This window comes from Salmo trutta, chromosome 6 (genome assembly GCF_901001165.1).
Source record: "Salmo trutta chromosome 6, fSalTru1.1, whole genome shotgun sequence".
NCBI lineage: Eukaryota > Metazoa > Chordata > Actinopteri > Salmoniformes > Salmonidae > Salmo > Salmo trutta.
The window spans coordinates 9758623-9781680 of NC_042962.1; the positions used below are offsets into that span (position 1 = coordinate 9758623).

The window sequence follows — 23058 nt, forward strand, 5'->3', positions numbered from 1 at the left end:
ATCTTAGTAGATATTGTAGTAGTTATTAAAGTGGGCATTGCAGTACGTATTACAGTAGGTATTACAGTAGGTATTAAGGTAGGTTTTGCAGTAGTTAAAGTGGATATTACAGTAGGTTTTGCAGTAGGTATTACAGTAGGTATTGCAGTAGTTAAAGTGGGTATACAGTAGGTATTGCAGTAGGTATTAAAGTACGTTTACAGTAGGTATTGCAGTAGGTATTACTGTAGGTATTGTAGTAGGTATTACAGCAGGTATTGTAGTAGGTATTAAGGTAGGTTTTACAGTAGGTATCTTAGTAGATATTGTAGTAGTTATTAAAGTGGGCATTGCAGTACGTATTACAGTAGGTATTGCAGTAGTTAAAGTGGGTATTACAGTAGGTATTGTAGTAGGTATTACAGCAGGTATTGTAGGTATTACAGTAGGTTTTGTAGTAGGTATTGCAGTGGGTATTGTAGAAAGTATAGCAGTAGGTATTAAAGTGGGTATTACAGTAGTTATTGTAGTAGGTATTAAAGTGGGTATTACAGTAGTTTTTGTAGTAGGTATTACAGTAGGTATTACAGTGGGTATTACAGTGGGTATTACAGTAGGTATTACAGTGGGTATTAAAGTGGATATTACAGTAGTAATTGTAGTAGGTATTAGTGGATATTACAGTAGTTATTGTAGTAGGTATTAGTGGATATTACAGTAGTTATTGTAGTAGGTATTAAAGTGGGTATTACCGTAGGTATACAGTAGGTATTGCAGTAGGTATTACAGTAGTTATTGTAGTAGTTATTAAAGTGGGTATTACAGTAGGTTTTGTAGTAGGTATTGCAGTAGTTAAAGTGGGTATTACAGTAGGCGTTGTAGTAGGTATTGCAGTAGTTAAAGTGGGTATTACAGTAGGCATTGCAGTGGGTATTGCAGTAGGTATTACAGTAGGTATTACAGTGGGTATTGCAGTAGGTATTACAGTAGGTTTTGTAGTAGGTATTACAGTAGGTATACAGTAGGTATTACAGTGGGTATTGCAGTAGGTATTACAGTAGGTATACAGTAGGTATTACAGTGGGTATTGCAGTTGGTATTGCAGTAGGTATTACAGTAGGTATACAGTAGGTATTAAAGTGGGTATTACAGTAGGTATTACAGTAGGTATTACAGTAGGTATTACAGTAGGTATTGTAGTAGGTATTACAGTAGGTATTGTAGTAGGTATTACAGTAGGTATTGTAGTAGGTATTAAGGTAGGTATTACAGTAGGTATTACAGTAGGTATTGCAGTAGGTATTCTGTAAGTATTACAGTAGTTATTGCAACTTGATCTCATGCTGAATACCTCTACAGTATGTTGTTGTATTGTATTGTGTTGTATAAGCTAACCGCTACTGTACCATGTATGCATCCACAAGTTACTGTTTGTTTTCTGGTAGTATACATATGCATGATCTCTCTCTACGGGGAGGATGTCATATATGCCAAGTGCTCAGCCATCTCCTTACATCAGAGATACAGTAGGATACATAAGAAATCTATTTATATTTATTTCAAAAATGTAAAAGAATGTATTAAAAATTCTACATTTCAATGTTTCCATTGCATTTACAACTCTACTGATAGTTTTGTCACAAAAACTGTAAAACAAAAAAATATATAAAAGCAAATGTACCTACTCTGGTCTTTGCACATGCTCTCTAGCCAACAGCTTGCAGATACAGTGCAGGTAGGCTAGTCTACATGATGATATTGGATAAGAGCGAGAATTTGTCAAACGGCAGTCAAGCATCATGTCACCAGAATAACACCCTCGATATTTATTGGAAAGGACCATCAAGATCACAGTGCACTTTCACCCCCCTGTGAAGTCCATCAGAACTTATTTAATCTATAGCCTAATAAACTGCATGGTTTTCTGAGTCGTAGTGGGAGGACCACACAAGTTTTCGATATGATGGTTATATCAATATTTGTGCATAAAGGGGTTTCCCTCACCATTTATTGCATAAATAAAGATCCTATCATGTCGAAAGAAGTACTTATCTGTCGGCATTTATAAAATTGTGACAAAACTGTCCATCACAGCTGTCGTGTTTTTTTATACGGTATGACTTTATTCACATAAAAACTGTGAATTGAAACGTGGTAACTGGCTGACATAACGAGAAAAATTGCTGATGCACAGCTTTTTACCATACTTAACCTTCCTACTAAAAAATGGCAATTATTTCACTCATATTGTAACTGTTTCATAGAAATCTTGAAACACTGGACAGTTACTTTAAATACAAGGCTGAGTCAGTGTGGCGTCGTTAGCGATAGTCTTGGTTAGCGTGAGAATGTTCATAGTTGCTTGCCGGGTTGATGGTGCCACAGGTGACATGGCCATCATTAGAATTGGTCATGTACCGTTAGCACGGTCGTATCCGGGTGTGGAAGCAGCAGGGAATGGACTTGGACTGAAACTAACCACCAGGGCATTTCTTCTATGTCTCCCTCTCGTCGGGTCTTTAGAATCCTTAATGTGATGACATGCTATTTTTCCAAATTGACTACCTAACGTTTAATTTATTACAATATTGAATTTAATCATGCAACAATTAACTCATTAGTAACAAGGGGCACCACAGAGAAGTTTATTTAAGGAGTTCCGTCTTCCGAATGAACTCTTAGAGCACTAAAGATCTCTTACATTTCATTCATCAATCAGTCATTAATTATTATTATTATTTACCTTCTATCAGTCTCATCTGAATGTCGTAAAATTCTTGGTTACCTGCACGAACCCTAGTTTCCATATGAATCAGCAATATACAAATTGGCTTAATTATTTATTTACTAACTAAATAAATCACAGAAATACATAAAACAAACAAACAAACAGTAGATATTGGTTACTAACAATGATAGAAAAGTCCCTAGTGGGCTAAGCCAATATGATGGCTTGGTAGACAAAGGAAAGGGGTGGGGACTGAGAAAGAGTGGGAAAGACAACATGGATTCACTACACACAGTCTATAATTATATTCATTGAAATGCTAATTCTTTGCACATGAACGGCCGCTAATTCGAGAATAGTTGCAATTTATATATTTACGCCCGTATGTCGTTGTTGTCTTCCCTGTTGGAATCCTCGATCGTCCTTTAGGGTCCATCAGGGTCTCTGGTTTCCCAGAAGTCACAAATGTATTTCGTGGATGTACGTGGTTAGATTGCATACTTCAGAGTACCATTCGGAAATGTTCTCATAAATGCTTCGACGGTTGTCGGTTTTCTCGTTCTATATTTACGTAATTTCTATGTGCAGACTAGTAATTATAGGTCTAAGATTTGCTCTTATTCTGTAGTGATCGATAGTCTCAGAGTTTAACCATTTCCAGACGTGTAGCCAATGCTCCACGTGGTATGGTCTTGTCCTTTGGTAGAGTTGTAGTGCCAACTATTTCAGCTGCATGTTTTCTAGTCTTAAAAATTCAACCATTTGGGTGGGTTTTATACATTTAAGTAGAAAAGGGCGGTTCCATGATGCCGACGTAATGTCTATGCTCACGTGGGCGTGGCCACTGACTAGCTAATCTTCATATGAAAATCCATACTCTCATTTAGAAGGTTAACAAAACATCTTTTCACAAATAGTCTCATGTTTAATCATATATGTTTCACAATTGTCACGACTTCCGCCGAAGTCGGTCACTCTCCTTGTTCGGGCGGCGTTCGGCGTCACTGGCCTTCTAGCCATCGCCGATCCACTTTTAATTTTCCATTTGTTTTGTCTTTGTCTTACACACCTGGTTTCAATTCCCCAATTACTTGTTCATTATTTAACCCTCTGTTCCCCCGTTTGTTTGTGAGTCATTGTTTTTTGTATTGAAGTCCGTATTTGTGGCCTTGTATTTATACAACGTGTATTGTGATTTATTGAGTAAAATTACTTTCATTACTCATATCTGCTGTCCTGTGCCTGACTCATCTCACAAGCTACACACAGACGCTTTACACACAATATTTAGATGTAAACCTGACAGCTGAGAAATGTGTTTCCTGTCCTTCATGAGATCACCAAAAGAAACACACTCGTCATAACTGTCCTTTAATTGTCCACAGACCATTCCCACATTCTCAAAAGTGGAAATATTGTTTAATTATCCCATTTTGGGGATTTAGGAGTTTGGCCAAGTCTATCTTTATGGCAGTTTCTACCAGGTATTTATGATCCTTCCCCCAGGGCACGTCCTGACACGCTTTCTGAGACAATAGAATAATAAAAATGCATCCGTTTGTTCTGGATTCTTTCAGAAACATAAATATAACATACTTAATGCATAATAAATCTATTTAGTTTATTCCCGTTGTTCCTGAAATAACTTAAAGTGTTCTTATACCCAAGTGGCGCAGTGGACTAAGGCACTGCATCGCAGTGTTGCGGCGTGACTAGGAGTCCCATAGGGCGGTACACAATTGGCCCAGCGTCGTCCGGGTAAGGGGAGGGTTTGGCCAGGGGGGGGCTTTACTTGGCTCACCACGCTCTAGCGACTCTGTGGCGGGCCGGGCGCCTGCAGGCTGACCTTGGTCTTCAGTTGCACAGTGTTTCCTCTGACACATTGGTGCAGCTGGCTTCCAGGTTAAGCAAGCGTGTGTTAAGAAGCGCGGCTTGGCAGGCCATGTTTCTGAGGACGCATGACTCGACCTTCCCCTCTCCCGAGCCCGTTGGGGAGTTGCAGCTATGAGACAAGATCGTAATCACAAAATTGGGAAGAAAAATAAGGTAAATATTACAACAAAAATTTTAATAAAGTGTTCTTATAATGTTCATATAGTTATTTACTGCAACTCTCTCTCTTTTCTGTAACTTGCTGTCAGAGCATGCCACTGTAACTATGACAATCATACCAATCGTTAACTATGACAATGGCCCAAACTGATGCCATCTGTGCCCAATCAAAACTGTGTCCCCAAAGGGAGGAAAGGAAAGCTTCTTTTCCGTTTTCTCCATCGGGTCTGAAACCAAACCCTCGGCCTCTGTCTCAGCCTGATGCTTTGTAGGGGAGAGGAACACTGGTTCTATTCCGTGGGACTGAACAATCTGAGACTGGAGCTGGACACTAATTCGGACGCTTATAAGAAATGCCGCTATGCCCTCCGACGAACAATCAAACAGGCAAAGCTTCAATACAGGACTAAGATTGAGTCCTACTACACTGGCTCTGATGCTCGTCGGATGTGGCAGGGCTTGCAAACTATTACGGACTACAAAGGGAAACACAGCCGCGAGCTGCCCAGTGACACGAGCCTATCAAACAAGTTAAATGCCTTTTATGCTCGCTTTGAGGCAAGCAACACTGAAGCATGCATGAGAGCACCAGCTGTTCTGGATGACTGTGTGATCACACTTTTTGGAGCCGATGTGAGCAAGACCTTTAAACAGGTCAACATTCACAAAGCTGCTCGGCCAGACGGATTACCATGATGTGTACTCAAAGCATGCACGGACCGACTGGCAAGTGCCTTTACTGACATTTACAACATTTCCCTGACCTAGTCTGTAATACCTACATGTTTCAAGCAGACCACCATAGTTGCTGTGCCCAAGAAAGTGAAGGTAACCTGCCTAAATGATTACCTCCCCGTAGCACTCACATCAGCAGCCATGAAGTGCTTTGAAAAGCTCACAACACCATTATCCCGGAAACCCTAGACCCACTCCAATTCGCATACCGCCCCAACAGATCCACAGATGACGCAATCTCAAATCGCACTCCACACTGCCCTTTCCCACCTGGACAAAAGGAACACCTACGTGAGAATGCTATTCATTGACTACAGCTCAGCGTTCAACACCATAGAGCTCACAAAGCTCGTCACTAAGCTAAGGACCCTGGGACTGAACACCTCCCTTTGCAACTGGATCCTGGACTTCCTGACAGGCCGCCCCCAGGTGGTGAGGGTAGACAACAACACATCCGCCATGCTGATCCTCAACACAGGGGCCCCTCAGGGGTGCATACTCAGTCCTCTCCTGTACTCCCTGTTCACTAACGACTGCACGGCCAGGCACGACTCCAACACCATCGTTAAGTTTGCCGATGACAACAGTGGTAGGCCTGATCACCGACAACACAGCCTATAGGGAGGTCAGAGACCTGGCCGTGTAGTGCCAGGACAACAACCTCTCCCTCAACATGATCAAGACAAAGGAGTTGATTGTGGACTACAGGGAAAGGAGGACGGAGCACGCCCCCATTCTCATCGACGGGGCTGTAGTGGAACAAGTTGAGAGTTTCAAGTTCCTTAGTATCTGCATCACCAACAAACTAACATGGTCCAAGCACACCAAGACCGTCGTGAAGAGGGCACGACAAAACCTATTCCCACTCAGGAGACAGAAAAGATTTGGCATGGGTCCTCAAAAGGTTCTACAGCTGTACCATCGAGAGCATCCTGACTGGTTGCATCACTGCCTGGCATGGAAACTGCTCAGCCTCCAACTGCAAGGCACTACAGAGGGTAGTGCGTACGGCCCAGTACATCACTGGGGCCAAGCTTCCAGACATCCAGGACCTCTATACCAGGCCGTGTCAGGGAATGCCCTAAAAATTGTCAAAGACTCCAGCCACCCAAGTCATAGACTGTTCTCTCTGCTATTGCACGGCAAGAGGTACCGGAGAACCAAGTCTAGGTCTAAGAGGCTTCTAAACAGCTTCTACCCCCAAGCCATAAGAATCTTGAACATCTAATCAAGTGGCTACCCAGACTATTTGCATTGCCCCCCCTCTTTTAAGCTGCTGCTACTCTCTGTTTATTATCTCTGCAGTCACTTTAATAACTCTACCTACTGTACATGTACATATTAACTAGACTAACCGGTGCCCTCGGACACTGACTCTGCACCGGTACCCCCTGTATATAGCCTCGCAATTGTTATTTTACTGCTGCTCTTTAATTATTTGTTACTTTTATTAGGTATTTTTCTTAAAACTGCGTTGTTGGTTAGGGGCTTGTAAGTAAGCATTTCACTGTAAAGTCTACACCTGTTGTATTCGGTGCATGTGACAAATACAATCAGATTTGTAAAGGCTATTTGACCAAGAAGGAGTGATGGAGTGCTGCATCCGATGACCTGGCCTCCAGAATCACCCGACCTCAACCCAATTGAGATGGTTTGGGATGAGTTGGACCGCAGAGTGAAGGAAAAGCCGCCAACAAGTGCTCAGCATATGTGGGAACTCCTTCAACACTGTTGGAAAAGCATTCCAGGTGAAGCTGGTTGAGAGAATGCTGAGTGTGCAAAGCTGTCATCAAGGCAAAGTGTGGCTACTTAGAAGAATCTCAAATATAACATTATTTGTTTAACACTTCGTTCACTACATGATTCCATATGTGCCATTTCATAGTTTTGATGTCTTCACTATTATTCTACTATGTAGAAAATAGTAATGAATTAGTGGGTCCAAACTTTTGACTGGTACTGTATGTTTACCAGGACTTCTAATCTAAACCTGTATCTGGGTTGTTGTGATAACTCAGATTCCACAAGATACAGATCTGAAGAGGATGAGAGGACAACGAGCTGTGGTGATCTGTCAGTAACCTTGGTAATGTTGGCATAACCTTACCCAAATGTTGTCAATGTAGGCTACTTCTTGCTCAGTGTCACTCTGTCAATCATGCCACTGCAACAAATACAGGTTTCTCCTCTACAACTAATCTGCCCACCATAACCCAGACCTGTGTGTGGGTGTGCATGCCTACTGAAAAACAAATGACAAAATACAAATCCTCAAATTAAAACGTAAAAAAAAATATGTATACATTATAAATTGATCATTATGATACAGTACAAAGTTCACAATGGCAAAACATAACTTGTGATAAAAATACATTTCTGAAATCATTCTTATATTACAGTTACATAACAGCAACACTATCACATCCAAACACACTGGCTGAGAGATGAAGAATTCTGATCCATCTTAACCACTTTGCTCACCAAGAAAAGTACTGAACTGATTTCTTATTGCACAATTCAGTGTAACAGAACACAATAAGCTCAGGTCATCCATTGCGTTCTGTCAGTTTAGTCCATATACACATTTGAGAATATATCAGTATTCTCCAATGGACCCTGATCCCACATAATTCTCCCTTAAACGTGCGCGCGCACACACACACACACACACACACACACACACACACACACACACACTCTCTTCCTCACGCTATGCCAGAGTTCTCGCCTGATAGAACCATCTTAGTGTGGTCGTCATCATGCTCGTCGTCAGGGAGTGGCTCGTACTGGCGACGATACAACATGCGGGTTACCAAGGTGATGATGAACATCTCCAGGATTAACAACTGTTGACTCATTACTACAGAGAGAGGAGGAGGGCGTGGGGGAGAGAGAGAGATGGGAGAGAGAGAGGGGGGAAGAGAGAGGAGGAGGGCGTGGGGGAGAGAGAGAGATGGGAGAGAGAGAGGGGGGAAGAGAGAGGAGGAGGGCGTGGGGGAGAGAGAGAGATGGGAGAGAGAGAGGGGGGAAGAGAGAGGAGGAGGGCGTGGGAGAGAGAGAGAGATGGGAGAGAGAGAGGAGGGAAGAGAGAGAGAGATGGGGAGAGAGAGAGGGGGGAAGAGAGAGAGAGATGGGAGAGAGAGGAGGAGGGCGTGGGAGGGGGAGAGAGATGGGAGAGAGAGAGGGGGGAAGAGAGAGGAGGAGGGAGAGAGAGGAGGAGGGCGTGGGAGGGGGAGAGAGAGAGAGAGATGGGAGAGAGAGAGGGGGGAAGAGAGAGGAGGAGGGAGAGAGAGGAGGAAGGCGTGGGAGGGGGAGAGAGATGGGAGAGAGAGAGGGCGGAAGAGAGAGGAGGAGGGGGTGAGAGAGAGAGAGAGATGGGAGAGAGAGAGGGGGGAAGAGAGAGGAGGAGGGCGTGGGAGAGAGAGAGGGGGAGAGAGAGGGGGAAGGGAGGGAGAGGGGGGAAGAGAGAGGAGGAGGGCGTGGGAGAGAGAGGGGGAGAGAGAGAAGAGGAGGGCGTGGGAGAGAGAGAGGAGGAGGGGGTGGGAGAGAGAGAGGAGGAGGGCGTGGGAGAGAGAGAGGAGGAGGGGGTGGGAGAGAGAGAGGAGGAGGGGGTGGGAGAGAGAGAGGAGGAGGGCGTGGGAGAGAGAGAGGAGGAGGGAGTGGGAGAGAGCGAGAGAGAGGGGGGAGGGAGAGAGGGGGAGAGAGAGATGGGAGAGAGAGAGGGGGGAAGAGAGGAGGAGGGCGTGGGAGGGAAAGAGAAGGGAGAGAGAGGGGGGGAAGAGAGAGGGGGGGAAGAGAGAGGGGGGAAGAGAGAGGGGGGGAAGAGAGAGGGGGGAAGAGAGAGGGGGGAAGAGAGAGGGGGAAGAGAGAGGGGGGAAGAGAGAGGGGGGAAGAGAGAGGGGGGAAGAGAGAGGGGGGGAAGAGAGAGGGGGGGAAGAGAGAGGGGGGGAAGAGAGAGGGGGGGAAGAGAGAGGGGGGGAAGAGAGAGGGGGGAAGAGAGAGGGGGAGGGCGTGGGAGGGAAAGAGAAGGGCGAGAGAGATGGGAGAGAGATGGGAGAGAAAGAGAGGTTACTTCCGGTATCTTCTGGCCTATGAGGATAGTCTGTGTATGTTTAATAAGGGATATAGTGTTGAAGGGATGGATGGAGATGAGGAGAGAGTCTCACAGTATCCCCTGGCCTGAGAGGAGTATGGAGGGGTGCAGGCGATAGTTCCCATCATAGCCAGGATGTTGATGATGGCTGACTGGAGCTGACTCAGCACTAGCACCAGCTACACACACAGCATCATGGGTAAAACATAAAAACACTGGTCAGCATGAGTAAACACATGTTATCATTTGCTGTTTCAGGGTATTAACTGACCTCTGATTGGTTGAGGAGGGCCTTACTGTATACCAGAGTTCTCCAACCCTGTTCCTGGAGAGCTACCATCCTGTAGGTTTTAACTCCAACCCTGTTCCTGGATTGGTTGAGGAGGGCCTTACTGTATACCAGAGTTCTCCAACCCTGTTCCTGGATTGGTTGAGGAGGGCCTTACTGTATACCAGAGTTCTCCAACCCTGTTCCTGGAGAGCTACCATCCTGTAGGTTTTAACTCCAACCCTGTTCCTTGATTGGAGTTAAAACCTGCAGGACGGCAGCTCTCCAGGAACAGGGTTAGAGTTAAAACCTACAGGAGGGTAGCTCTCCAGGAACAGGGTTGGAGTTAAAACCTACAGGAGGGAGGTCTCCAGGAACAGGGTTGGAGTTAAAACCTACAGGAGGGAGGTCTCCAGGAACAGGGTTGGAGTTAAAACCTACAGGAGGGAGGTCTCCAGGAACAGGGTTGGAGTTAAAACCTACAGGAGGGTAGCTCTCCAGGAACAGGGTTGGAGTTAAAACCTACAGGAGGGTAGCTCTCCAGGAACAGGGTTGGAGTTAAAACCTACAGGAGGGTAGCTCTCCAGGAACAGGGTTGGAGTTAAAACCTACAGGACGGTAGCTCTCCAGGAACAGGGTTGGAGAGCCGTGCTTTACGTCTTTCCTCTGATTGGCTCACTTACATAATGTTTGTGTGTGTGTGTGTGTGTAATCTCACCTGGTACATGGCGTATTTGGGAATGATCTTGAGGCTGCGCAGCACGGTCCTGAGATGCATGAACATGATGGCTACAGGCCACAGTGCTATGATGGTCAGGACCCCCACTCCCAGGGATATCCAGATAGACACTCCCGATACCGCTGTCTGAAACACATACGGTGTTGGGAGTGTATGTGTGTGGAGATCCCTGGTTCAAGCCCCGGTTGTGGAGATGAGTGGGACAGAGGCAACACTGTTGCGTCTGTGAGAGAGTGTGTGTGTGTGTGTGTGTGTGTGTGTGTGTGTGTGTGTGTGTGTGTGTGTGTGTGTGTGTGTTTTCATATGGGCATGTGCGTTTGGGAAGAACATGGTTCTGTATGTGTGATTGTAGGTATGCGTGTGTTGAAGCCCCACACTCACATCTGTAACATCGAAGTTGCCATTGGTCCAGAGGATGACTGACAGAATGGTGAAGACAACTTTCATCAGGGCGAACTGGAACGATCCCAACTTCAGCAGGAACAAACTCCGTCTGGAGAAAACCAGAGGAAAACATTCCATCAACATATATTTAATACAGAGAATTATAACGGAGTGTAATACCGCAATTTTTTTAACATATTAGTATGATTTTGTAATATGTCATGCCTCTTTACTGAGTCCTATAGGGTGCAATGACCAGTAAGGGGTATATTTGGGGTGATAATGTTTTCTGACATGTATGGGTCCATATAGAGACAGGGTGAGTGGCCAGGGGTACATTCAACCTGCCGGGGCCTGAACCAATACAGATAGTTTTACTACTAAACAGTGTGTGTTACCGTGTGATGTTAACATGGGGTAGACAGAGGCAGCAGCAGCAACAGGGACCAGTACTGATCTTCAGTTTGTTCCTCCCTGCTCGCCGTAGAAAGGCCTCGTCGCCTCCGACCTCCTCGATCATTAGCACCAGGAATTTAAACACTACGATCGCAAAGTAGCTGTGGAGACAGACACAAACATGTTACACACATCAAGAACACCAAGCAGTGAAGGAGGGAAGATAGACAGAGGGAGAGATGGGTTTGGAAAGATCTACACAGACTATTGTAATGGTGTCTTTAGTATCTCTTTGTTTTGTTGACACAGGGTACCTCTTCCTGCTCTCTAAAGGGTTTCCTGCCTGTCACAGAAGGAGTCTGAGATCAAGAGAACCCCAGATCCACTCAGACACAGGAAGAGATAGAAGGTGGAAGAGAGGAAAGAGGATAGGAGAGACAGAGACAATATGAGAGAAAAACTGATAGGTAGAGAAAATGAAAGACAGGAGAGAGAGAGGAAGAGAGCGGAGGATGAGTAACATACCAGGCGGAGGTCATGTCAGTAAACATGGTGGCTCGGGGAATCCACATCCCCAGACAGGACATGGTGCCAATCACCTGACACACACAGCCGAGACATTCAGCCTTAGTTTGGATACTTTAACAATGCAGTCTTCCTAACCGTGCTACTGCCCTAGAATTTCCTAGTAAACTGATGGGATGGGTCATAACTAAAGTTTTTATTTTGCTCCTTGGCCGCATGTGTTTCTACTGTAGAGGGACAGAGCAGTAGTACCAGTAGGAACCAGATTAAATGCTGCCTTCAGTGTGTTCTTACCACATGTGTTTCTACTGTAGGGGGACAGAGCAGTAGTACCAGTAGGAACCAGATTAAATGCTGCCTTCAGTGTGTTCTTACCACATGTGTTTCTACTGTAGGGGGACAGAGCAGTAGTACCAGTAGGAACCAGATTAAATGCTGCCTTCAGTGTGTTCTTACCACATGTGTTTCTACTGTAGGGGGACAGAGCAGTAGTACCAGTAGGAACCAGATTAAAGACTGCCTTCAGTGTGTTCTTACCGGCGCTGCCCCGTTGACCCAGATGATGGCGCTCTTCTTGTGGGAGGGAATCTTCCGGTAGACGTACCAACACTCCTCTATGTAGACCAGCATGGACACCGCAGCCATGAAGGTCAGCACTGAGAACAGGATGATACCAAAGATGTCCAACTCTAAGGACAGACAGAGACAGAGACAGAGAGAGAGGAGGTGTTTATGGGAAGACAATGAAAAGTAGTGAACAGGAAATCAAAAACAGCACCATCCCCTCTGCCAAACACAGAGTAACTAACTCACACATGCAAACGCACGCACACAATTAACTAAGAATAAACTGACACATACACAAATACACTTGTATACATGTCTGCAGAGAGCCATGTCAAACAAAATGTTATTTGTCACATGCTTCATAACTTCACTGGGGTAGGGGGCAGCATTCGGAATTTTGGATGAAAAGCGTGCCCAAATTAAACTGCCTGCTACTCAGGCCCAGAAGCTAGGATATGCATATAATTAGTAGATTTGGATAGAAAACACTCTGAAGTTTCCAAAACTGTTAAAATAATGTCGGTGAGTATAACAGAACTGATATGGCAGGCAAAAACCAGGAAGTACTATTATTTTGAAAGGCTGTTTTTCCATTGAAAGCCTATCCACCATACAAAGACTTAGGACCCAGTTCACGATCTCTATGGCTTCTTCTACATGTGGCCAGTCTTTAGGCATTGTTTCAGACTTTTACTCTGAAAAATGAGGGATATACAGCACTTTCAATGAGTGGACAGTGGACATTTCCAGACATGAGTCCAGCGCGTGATCGGGAGCGCACCTTTCTTGTTTCTCCTTTTCTATTGACGAAGTTTTTGTCCGGTTGAAATATTCTTGATTATTTATGACAAAAGCAACCTGAGGATTGATTTTAAACATCGTTTGACATGTTTCTACGAACTTTCACTGTACTTTTTTGACTTTTCGTCTGGATGTTGAGAGCACACTGTGCCTTTGGATTACTGAACTAAACGCACCAACAAAATGGAGGTTTTTGGACATAAAAAGGGACATTATCGAACAAAACAAACATTTATTGTGTAACATGGAGTCCTGGGAGTGCCACCAGATGAAAATCATCAAAGGTAAGTGATTCATTTTAATGCTATTTCTGACACCTCTCCTTGGTTGGAAAATGTCTATAGTTTTTGTTGCTAGGCGCTGACCTAACATAATCGCATGGTGTGCTTTTGCCGTAAAGCCTTTTTGAAATCTGACACAGCGGCTGGATTAACAAGATGTTTATCTTTAATCCTATGTATAAAACTTGTATCTTTCATCAATATTTATGATGAGTATTTCTGTAATTTTATGTGGCTCTCTGAAATTTCACCGGATGTTTGTTTGAGACAATGAATACTGAACATAACCTCACTTGAAATTGGCGAGTTTTTGGACATAAAGAGGGACATTATCGAACAAAACAAACATTTATTGTGTAACATGAAGTCCTGTGAGTGCCATCTGATGAAGATCAAAGGTTAGTGATTAATTTAATCGCTATTTCTGACTTTTGTGAGTCCTCTCCATAAAGCCTTTTTCCAGCCAAGGTTTTCTGTGACTAGGCGCTGACCTAACATAATCGTATGGTGTGCTTTCGCCGTAAAGCCTTTTTGAAATCGGACACTGTGGTTGGATTAACAAGAAGTTTATCTATAAAATGGTGTATAATACTTGTATGTTAGAGGAATTGTAATTATGGGATTTCTGTTGTTTTGAATTTGGCGCCCTGCAATTTCACTGGCTGTTGTCGAGGTGGAACGCTACCGTCCCACTTATACCAGAGAGGATAAACAACAGGTTTAGACTAACAGTGAAATGCTTACTTATGTATCCTTTTCCGACAATGAAGAGTTAAGATTTGAATAGTACTGTGTATATACAAAGGTTGGACACACCTACTCATTCAAGGGGTTTTCTTTTTTTTTACTATTTTGACATTGTAGAATAATAGTGAAGACATCAAAACTATGAAATACCACATATGGAATCATGTAGTAACCAAAACAAGTGTTAAACAAATCAAAATTGATTTTATATTTGAAATTCTTGACTAGCCACCCTTTACCTTGACAGCTTTGCACACTCTAGGCATTCTCTCAACCAGCTTCATGGGGTAGTCACCTAGAATACATTTCAATTAACAGGTGTGCCTTGTTAAAAGTTACATTTGTAAATATCTTTCCTTCTTAAAGCGTTTGTGCCAATCAGTTGTGTTGTGACAAGGTAGGGGTGGTATACAGAAGACAGCCCTATTTGGTAAAATACCAAGTCCATATTATGGCAAGAACAGCTCAAATAAGCAAAGAAAAAAAACAGTCCATCATTACTTTAAGACATGAAGGTCAGTCAATAAGGAACATTTCAAGAACTTCGAAAGTTTCTTCAAGTGTAGTCGCAAAAACCATCAATCGCTATGATGAAACTGGCTCTCATGAGGATCGCCACAGGAAAAGAAGACCCAGAGTTACCTCTGCTGCAGAGGATAAATTAATTAAAGTTACCAGCCTCAGAAATTGCAGCCCAAATAAATGCTTTGCAGAGTTCAAGTAACAAACATCTCAACATCAACTATTCAGAGGGGACTTAATGAATAAGGCCTTCATGGTCAAATTGCTGCAAGGAAACCACTCCTAAAAGGACACCAATAAGAAAAATCGACTTGCTTGGGCCAAGTAACACAAGTAATGGACATTAGACCAGTGGAAATCTGTCCCTTGGTCTGATGAGTCCAAATTACATTTTTCGTTCCAACCGCCATGTCTTGGTGAGACGCAGAGTAGGTGAACGGATGATCTCTGCATGTGTGGTTCCCACCGTGAAGCATGGAGGAGGTGTGATGGTGCTTTGCTGGTGACATTCAAGGCCCACTTAACCAGCATGGCTACCACAGCATTCTGCAGCAATCCGCCATCCCATCTGGTTTGCATTTAGTGGGACTATCATTTGTTTTTCAACAGGACAATGACCCAAAACACACCTTCAGGCTGTGTAAGGGCTATTTGGCCAAGACGGAGAGTGATGGAGTGCTGCATCAGATGACCTGGCCACCACAATCACCTGATCTCAACCCAATTGAGATGGTTTGGGATGAGTTGGACCGCAGAGTGAAGGAAAAGCAGCCAACAAGTGCTCAGCATATGTGGGAACTTCACCTGGTTGTGAGAATGCCAAGCGTGTGCAAAGCTGTCATCAAGGTAAAGGGTGGCTACTTTGAAAAATCTTAAATAAAAAAAGTTGATTTGTTTAACACTTTTTTGGTTACTACATGATGTGTCATTTCATAGTGTTGATGTCTTCACTATTATTCTACAATGTAGAAAATAGTACAACTAAAGAAAAACCCTTGAATGAGTAGGTGTGTAAATAAATACACAGTGAATAAGGAATAACAAGTAAAAATAACATGGATATATACAGGGAGAACCGAGTCAACTTTCAGTCTAGTTTATTAGGATCCCCATTAGCTACTGCACGTGTAGAAGCTACTCTTCCTGGGGTCCAAATAAAAAAACGTACAAATACATGACAAAGTACAGTAATACACAAGACCAACATATGATATTACATTAATATAGGAAAGACACCAACAGACAATAACTACTATTTACACACTATTCATATATACACATACTAATAATTAATACAAATTATTATATATAGTTAAATTAGATCTAAAAAACAGGCGAGGCACTGTGATAAAAACAAAAATCTGATATCCGTTTTTTAAAGCTAAACTTGTTTTTTCCCTGAGCTGATGGCAGAGCTTTCCATGATGACATGGCTCAATACATAACTGAGCGAAACATTAAATCTGTTTTTGGTTTGGGTACAGTGAAGAAATCCACAGTGGCGTGTCTGGTGAGGTATGTCTGTTTGAAGTGTATGCAAATGTACTGAACAAAAATATAAACACAACATGTAAAGTGTTGTTTCGTGAGCTGAAATAAAAGATCCCAGGATTGTTCCATATACACACCAAAAATAATCTCAGATTATGTGCACAAATTTGCTTACATCCCTGTTAGTGAGCATTTCTCCTTTGTCAAGATAATCCATCCACCTGACAGGTGTGACATATCAAGAAGCTGATTAAACAGCATGATCATTACATAAGTGGACCTTCTGCTTGGGACAATAAAAGGCCAGTAGAATGTGCAACATAATGCCACAGATGTCTCAAATTGAGGGAGCGTGGAATTGGCATGCTGACTGCAGGAATGTCTCCCAGAGCTATTGCAGAGAATTTAATCTTAATTTCTCTCTAAACGTAGTTTTAGAGAATTTGGTAGTATGTCCAACCGGCCTCACAACTGCAGACCACGTGTAAACACGCCAGCCCAGGACCTCCACATACAGCTTCTTTACCTGCGGGATCATCTGAGACCAGCCACCCGGACAGCTAATGCAACTGTGGGTTTGAACAACTGAAGAATTTCTGCACAAACTGTCAGAAACCATCTCAAGGAAGTTCATCTGCGTGCTCGTCGCCCTCACCACGGTCTTCACCTGAATGCAGTTTGGCGTCGTAACTGACTTCAGTGGGCAAATGCTCACCTTCGATGGTCAGTGGCACACTGGAGAAGTGTGCCCTTCACGGATGAATCCCAGTTTCAACTGTACCGGGGAGATGGCAGATAGTGTTTATGGCATCGTGTGGGCGAGCAGTTTGCTGATGTCAACATTGTGAATAGAGTGACCCATGGTGGCGGTGAGGTTATGGTATGGGCAGGCATAAGCTACGGACAACAAACACAATTACATTGTCTCGACGGCAATTTGAATGCACTGAGATACCGTGACGAGATCCTGCGGCCCACTGTCGTCTCAATGCAGGTAGTCTGGGTAGCCATTTAGCTCTGGGCCTTTCTCTGACACCGCCTGGTATAGAGGTCCTGGATGGCAGGGAGCTCAGCCCCAGTGATGTACTGGGCTGTACGCACTACTCTCTGAAGCGCCTTGCGGTCGGATGCCAAGCAGTTGCTGTACCAAGCGGTGATGCAGCCAGTCAAGATGCTCTCAATGGTGCAGTTGTAGAACTTTTTGAGGATCTGAGGGCCCATGACAAATCTTTTCAGCCTCCTGAGGGGGAAGAGGCGCTGTCGTCTTCTCTTCACAACTGTGTGGGTGTGTGTGGACCATGTTAATTCCTTAGGGAAGTGGGGGAAGGAAGCCCTTGCTCCCTGATTTCTGGGAGAGCATCTTGGTTTGTGAAAGAGGCATAAGGACATGATTAGAGAGGAGCGAGAGAGGAGGGGAGGGAGATGAGACAAACCCATAAGGACAAGATTAGAGAAGAGAGGGAGGAAGGGGGGAGATGAGAAACCCATAAGGACATGATTAGAGAAGAGCGAGGGGAGGGATGGGGAGAGGATTGTGTTTCAGTCCACTCCAGCGAGTTACAGATGTGTTTTTAACACAGTGTCATGAAATTGTTGCTTCTTCAGATCTAGGGTCTGCTTACTGTAATTTAGCCATTAGGGAGGAAAATGCACCCTCCTTTCCAACACACACTATATCAACACCAAGACCGGATTCAGAACTCAGGTTATCCAGAGTGATGCAGAGCAGGGGTATGATGTAGGACTGTTGACCATGCGGTCAAACGTCAGGGATGGGCAGATCTGCAGTACACACATGCTATGCCTGCCTGCTGTTGGTCAGACCAACAGTTATGTCGTCCAAACAGAGCATCCGTCACATCCTATTTATACTGTTCCTACTGGAACCATGGGGTGCTGTAGAGGGAAACTACTTTGCGTGACAATACTTTAGGATTGTAAGCAGGCCTACATACCAGGATACTCAAATTAGTATTATTATACGTTTTTTTACCTTTATTTAACTAGGCAAGTCAGTTAAGAACAAATTCTTATTTTCAATGATGGTCTACCAGGGAACAGTGGGTTAACTGCCTTGTTCAGGGGCAGAACGACAGATTTTTAACCTTGTCAACTCGGGGATTCGATCTGGCACGATAAGTTACGTTTGGTATGGTTAATATGGATGACGGACCTCTACTAATTAATACATACCATACAAAACATAACATACTAATTAAATGTCTCGGATTTACATTTACTAGGGTACGTCTATCTCTGAGTCCAGGTTGGGTTTCCATCCGGCCTGTTTATGTGAGGAAAGTACACGTCTGATAAAGTGCTGTTTCTTAAACTTTCCAAATGTCGACAAAACTAAATACAAGGTGGGATATTTTTGTGTCTGCAGAATTAATTATGCAAGAAATGGTGGCAGTAACACCTTTATGCGCAAATATTGATATCATAACCATCATATCGAAGTAAAATTTGAACCAAATGTGAACTGAAAATATGGTTCCAGAAAACAGAAATGCAAAAAGGTGAACCATGTGGCCACATTCGCTATGTAAAGTTGAAAATGCGAAGCAAACCCATTTGACTTGTATTTTTAATTGGATACATGGGTATTTAACTGCGCTTGTATTACACACAAACTTTTAGGGTACTAGAGGGTAACTAGCCCCCTGGGGTAACTGCCCCCACCCTGTAATTCACACTAAGACCACACGATGTGAACAAATTATTTTTTCCGACTACCAGGCTGCCACTGCTCTTGCTCAACAACAAAAAATGTCCTGATAATGTTTTTACATTCAGTAATCTTGCTCTGATTAGTCATCCTGAGGGTCCCAGAGCTAAAATGTAGCATAGTTTTGTTCGATAAAATACTTTTTTTTATTCAAATGTAGGAACTGGGATCTACATTCTGAACCCCTGCTGTCTCTGGCTCCACACCCACCCCACCCGGCCATCTAGATGTGTGAAAGTAAGTCTATAAGCTAATGATCCATCATGTGTGGCATTCCTGGGTGTATGTCAATTTAAATGTTGTATTACCATATCATTTTTGTATTTTCTCTATAGTTATGTACTTGAAAATGTATCAATTGACCAATTCGGCACATTTGGGCAAACTTGATACAAAATATTGTCCAGTACTGCCATGCTTCACTGGATCAATCTGAAACTTTGCACACACACTGCTGCCATCTAGTGGCCAACGTCTAAATTGCGCCTAAACTGCAACATTATGATGGCCTTTCTCTACATTTAAAAGATGACGAAAAAACTAAACAAAAATGTGAAAGCGCATGATTTTTTGTTTGTATTATCTTTTACCAGATCTAATGTGTTATATTCTCCTACATTCACTTCACATTTCTACAAAATTCAAAGTATTTCCTTTCACATAGTATCAAGAATATGCATATCCTTGCTTCAGGTCCTGAGCTACATGCAGTTAGATTAGGGTATGTCATTTTAGGAGAAAATTGAAAGAAAAAAAAGGTACGATCCTTAAGAGAGCTGTTTTCAGTCACAGATATGACCTGGATTAGGTGTGAGCAGTGCAGGAAGTACATATGCTCATGAGTTGTGCTCCAATTTTACCGGGGATAGATTTATTTGTGATTTATGTACAAATTAGAATCGTCCAATAGCAGAGCATAAGACAGTTGCCACATCAATGTTACACTGAATTAATTAGTTAAGTTAATTATTAAATGTGCAATTTCAATGTTAATGTTATTCGTTATATTCCATTACAACATTATATTCCATTTTTTTATTATAATGAATTAAAAATAACTATTTTAAAACCTTTTGCCCTCGAATGTCATTTTAAAGACTGCTGGGATTTAGTGCAATTGTACATAATAGCAGTGGTGTAAAGTACATAAGTAAAAATATTTTAAGTACTACTTAAGTCGTTTTTTTTGTATTGGTACTTTACTATTTATATATTTGACAACTTTTACTCCACCACATTCCTAAAGAAAATAATGTACTTTTTACTCTTTACATTTTGCCTGACACCCAAAAGTACTCGTTACATTTTGAATGCTTAGCAGGACAGTAAATTTGTCTAATTCACGCACTTATCAAGAGAACATCCCTGGTCATCCCTACTGCCTCTGATCTGGCAGACTCACTAAACACAAATGCTTTGTTTGTAAATTATGTCTGAGTGTTGAACTGTGACCCTGGCTACCGTAAATTTAAAAAAAAAAAAGAAAATTGTGTCATCTGGTTTGCTTAATATAAGACATTTTAAATGATTTATACTTTTACTTTTGATATTCATGTACATTTAAAACCAAATACTTTTCGACTTTTACTCAAGTAGTATTTTACTGGGTAACCTTAACTTTTACTTGAGTAATTTTCTTTTAAAAAGGTGCCTATACTTTTACACAAGTATGAAAATTGGGTAGTTTTTCCACCACCTCAAAATGGATTGTATGGAAAAGGAACATCAAAGAAAGAACAAAGAGAATGATTGTGCAGCTGAGATAAAAAGAGGGGCTTTATATCAAATCTCCTCATACTGCTGGTATTAATGGTGACATGTGCAACAACATTTCCCACCCATATTTTATTTAAATGATTAAAATAAGATAACTAGACTTGGCTTCTAAGTTTTACTTACTAAATAAAACGGATTAAATTGATTTTAACACTTCTGTGAAACCTTACCCTATAAAATTATGGGATAACTGCTCCCCACCACTTAAAAAAAGCATCCCTTTTCTAAAAACAACATTTCATTAAATAACTAAAAAAAAGTGTAACCTGTAGCCATTTATTTCCCTTCACAGTTTATTAGCCTAAGAATGACCTTCATCCACATACACATTTTTTTTTCTCCAAACATTTATTTTTTGAGTCAGCAATTAGACATTGTTCTTAGTGGGGGCTAGTTACCCCGTAGTACCCTAGTCACAAGAAGTCCATTTAATGGAAACATCTCAATTAGACGATAGCATTGTTTTCGTGCGGATTTTAGAATATTCGCATGAAAATCTGTCCTCAATTCGATGGAAACTTAGCTAACGTAGCCTAGAATGTAACCAACCTGAATGTGTGTTTAATAGCCCATGGACCTGGTGGCAAATTGGCAATGTATTTTCAATGTTTACAGGACAAGCGCAATCAATCAGTCAGAAAAAAGTAGCTGGGCAGCTAAAAAGTTCTCGTTGGCTAGTTATGAAAGCGCAGCTACGGGCCTAGACGAGCGGCTCAACTCACGGAGAATGATGTCGATGGCCACGGGAGGTTTTTCACTGCAGCTTGGGTCGATGGTTCGGTTCCCGTCCATCCTTAGTCAGCTTGGTTAGAAGTTCTGGAGCAAGTAGAGAGAGGGAGGCGGGGGACGAAAACAAAGAGGTATCTATCCCTCAACCACTCAGACGCATTCAGTTGGCAGCAGTCAGTGGTGATAGGAAATGAATGAATAAATAAAGTATGCGTGGAGTGCTGCTGCTAGGGGCATCCGCTCCGGCTCCCCTCTGGAATGCGCAACTGCGGGCGAAATCAGAGAGGAATCACGGATTTCTAAACACTTGAGAAATAGTTGGACCTGCCTTCTGCTCCGGCTTCATCGCACGGTCGCTTTCAGGGAACTCACAGGCTTGTCTCTGCTCGTTGTAGGGCTAGGGACCCCTCCACGGGACCAATTGTGCAATCATGCCCAGCGCGCGGTGAATTACTCAAACGTTTGCCTACTAGTTCGCACTCCCCTCTCTCTTTCGCTCTCTCTGCAGTTAAGAGCCATAGAAAATTATAGAGGCATTTGGTAGCCAAAAGGCTGTCTTAACATGGGCAGCGCCATTGAGGGCTTCCATCATGTTTCCGCCATTTTAAAGTAGCCTAGTCAAAGTAGTCAATTGAGTTGTAGCATCAATGGCGTTGCCCATGCTGTCACATAGGCTATAATGGTACATATACAGTATAAAGATGAATCCTTTATCTATCTACGTGCAGAGCGGATTCTGTGAAGGTGCTGCGTGCTACATGAGTAGGCTCACAGAAATAACTTGTCTAAACTTTCTATTTCCATCAGAACAAAGTACACTTTTGATGGAAAAAAGCTCTATTTATTTAAAAGACATGAAATAACTAGGATGTGTGTTTGTGAGAGTTTATCACTGGCAGTTAACCACTTAATTCACGGTAATGGCTCCTGAGTGGCGCAGCGGTCTAAGGCACTGCATCTCAGTGCTAGATGTGTCACTTCAGACACTGGTTCAACTCCAGACTGTAAAACAACTGGCTGTGATTGGGAGTTCCATAAGGCGGCGCACAATTGGTCCAGCGTTGGCCGGGGTAGGGCGTCATTGTAAAATAAGAATTTGTTCATAACTGGCTTGACTAATGAAATAAAGGTTAAATTAAAAAAATAATAATTGAGACACAATGTGGTTAAGGAGGGGTGAAAGAGAGGGAGAGGGGGGGCATTCCTGAGTAGGTGCCGAAGCCAACTTTATCCCTAGCGTTCCCCCATCACATGCCGCTGGCTGCTATGGAGATGAGCACAGTGGTGTCATCATGTGAGGTATTTATAACTTGTTCCCCACTTCCTTAGAAAAGCAGAATTGAATATACAGGCAGTGTACATACCTGAGTGGCTAATAAAGTTGCATTCACTCTATTCTATTCTATATACAGTTGAAGTCGGGAAGTTTACATACACCTTAGCCAAATACATTTAAACTCAGTTTTTCACAATTCCTGACATTTAATCCAAGTACAAATTCCCTGTCTTAGGTCAGT

The 23058-nt window shown here is 42.9% G+C and overlaps 1 protein-coding gene across 1 annotated transcript; it reads right to left on the reverse strand.

The window, feature by feature from the left end:
- Window positions 1–7765: 7765 nt before the first annotated feature.
- On the reverse strand, window positions 7766–21989 carry LOC115195390 (organic solute transporter subunit alpha). The gene is made up of 8 exons (XM_029755199.1): window positions 21535–21989; window positions 12437–12588; window positions 11900–11973; window positions 11377–11535; window positions 10976–11087; window positions 10574–10720; window positions 9661–9766; window positions 7766–8354 (listed from the first exon to the last, which is right to left on the reverse strand). Exons 1-8 carry the CDS (start codon window positions 21602–21604, stop codon window positions 8200–8202), a joined length of 975 nt encoding a protein of 324 aa, XP_029611059.1. The 5' UTR covers window positions 21605–21989; the 3' UTR covers window positions 7766–8199.
- Between the last annotated feature and the right edge of the window lie 1069 nt (window positions 21990–23058).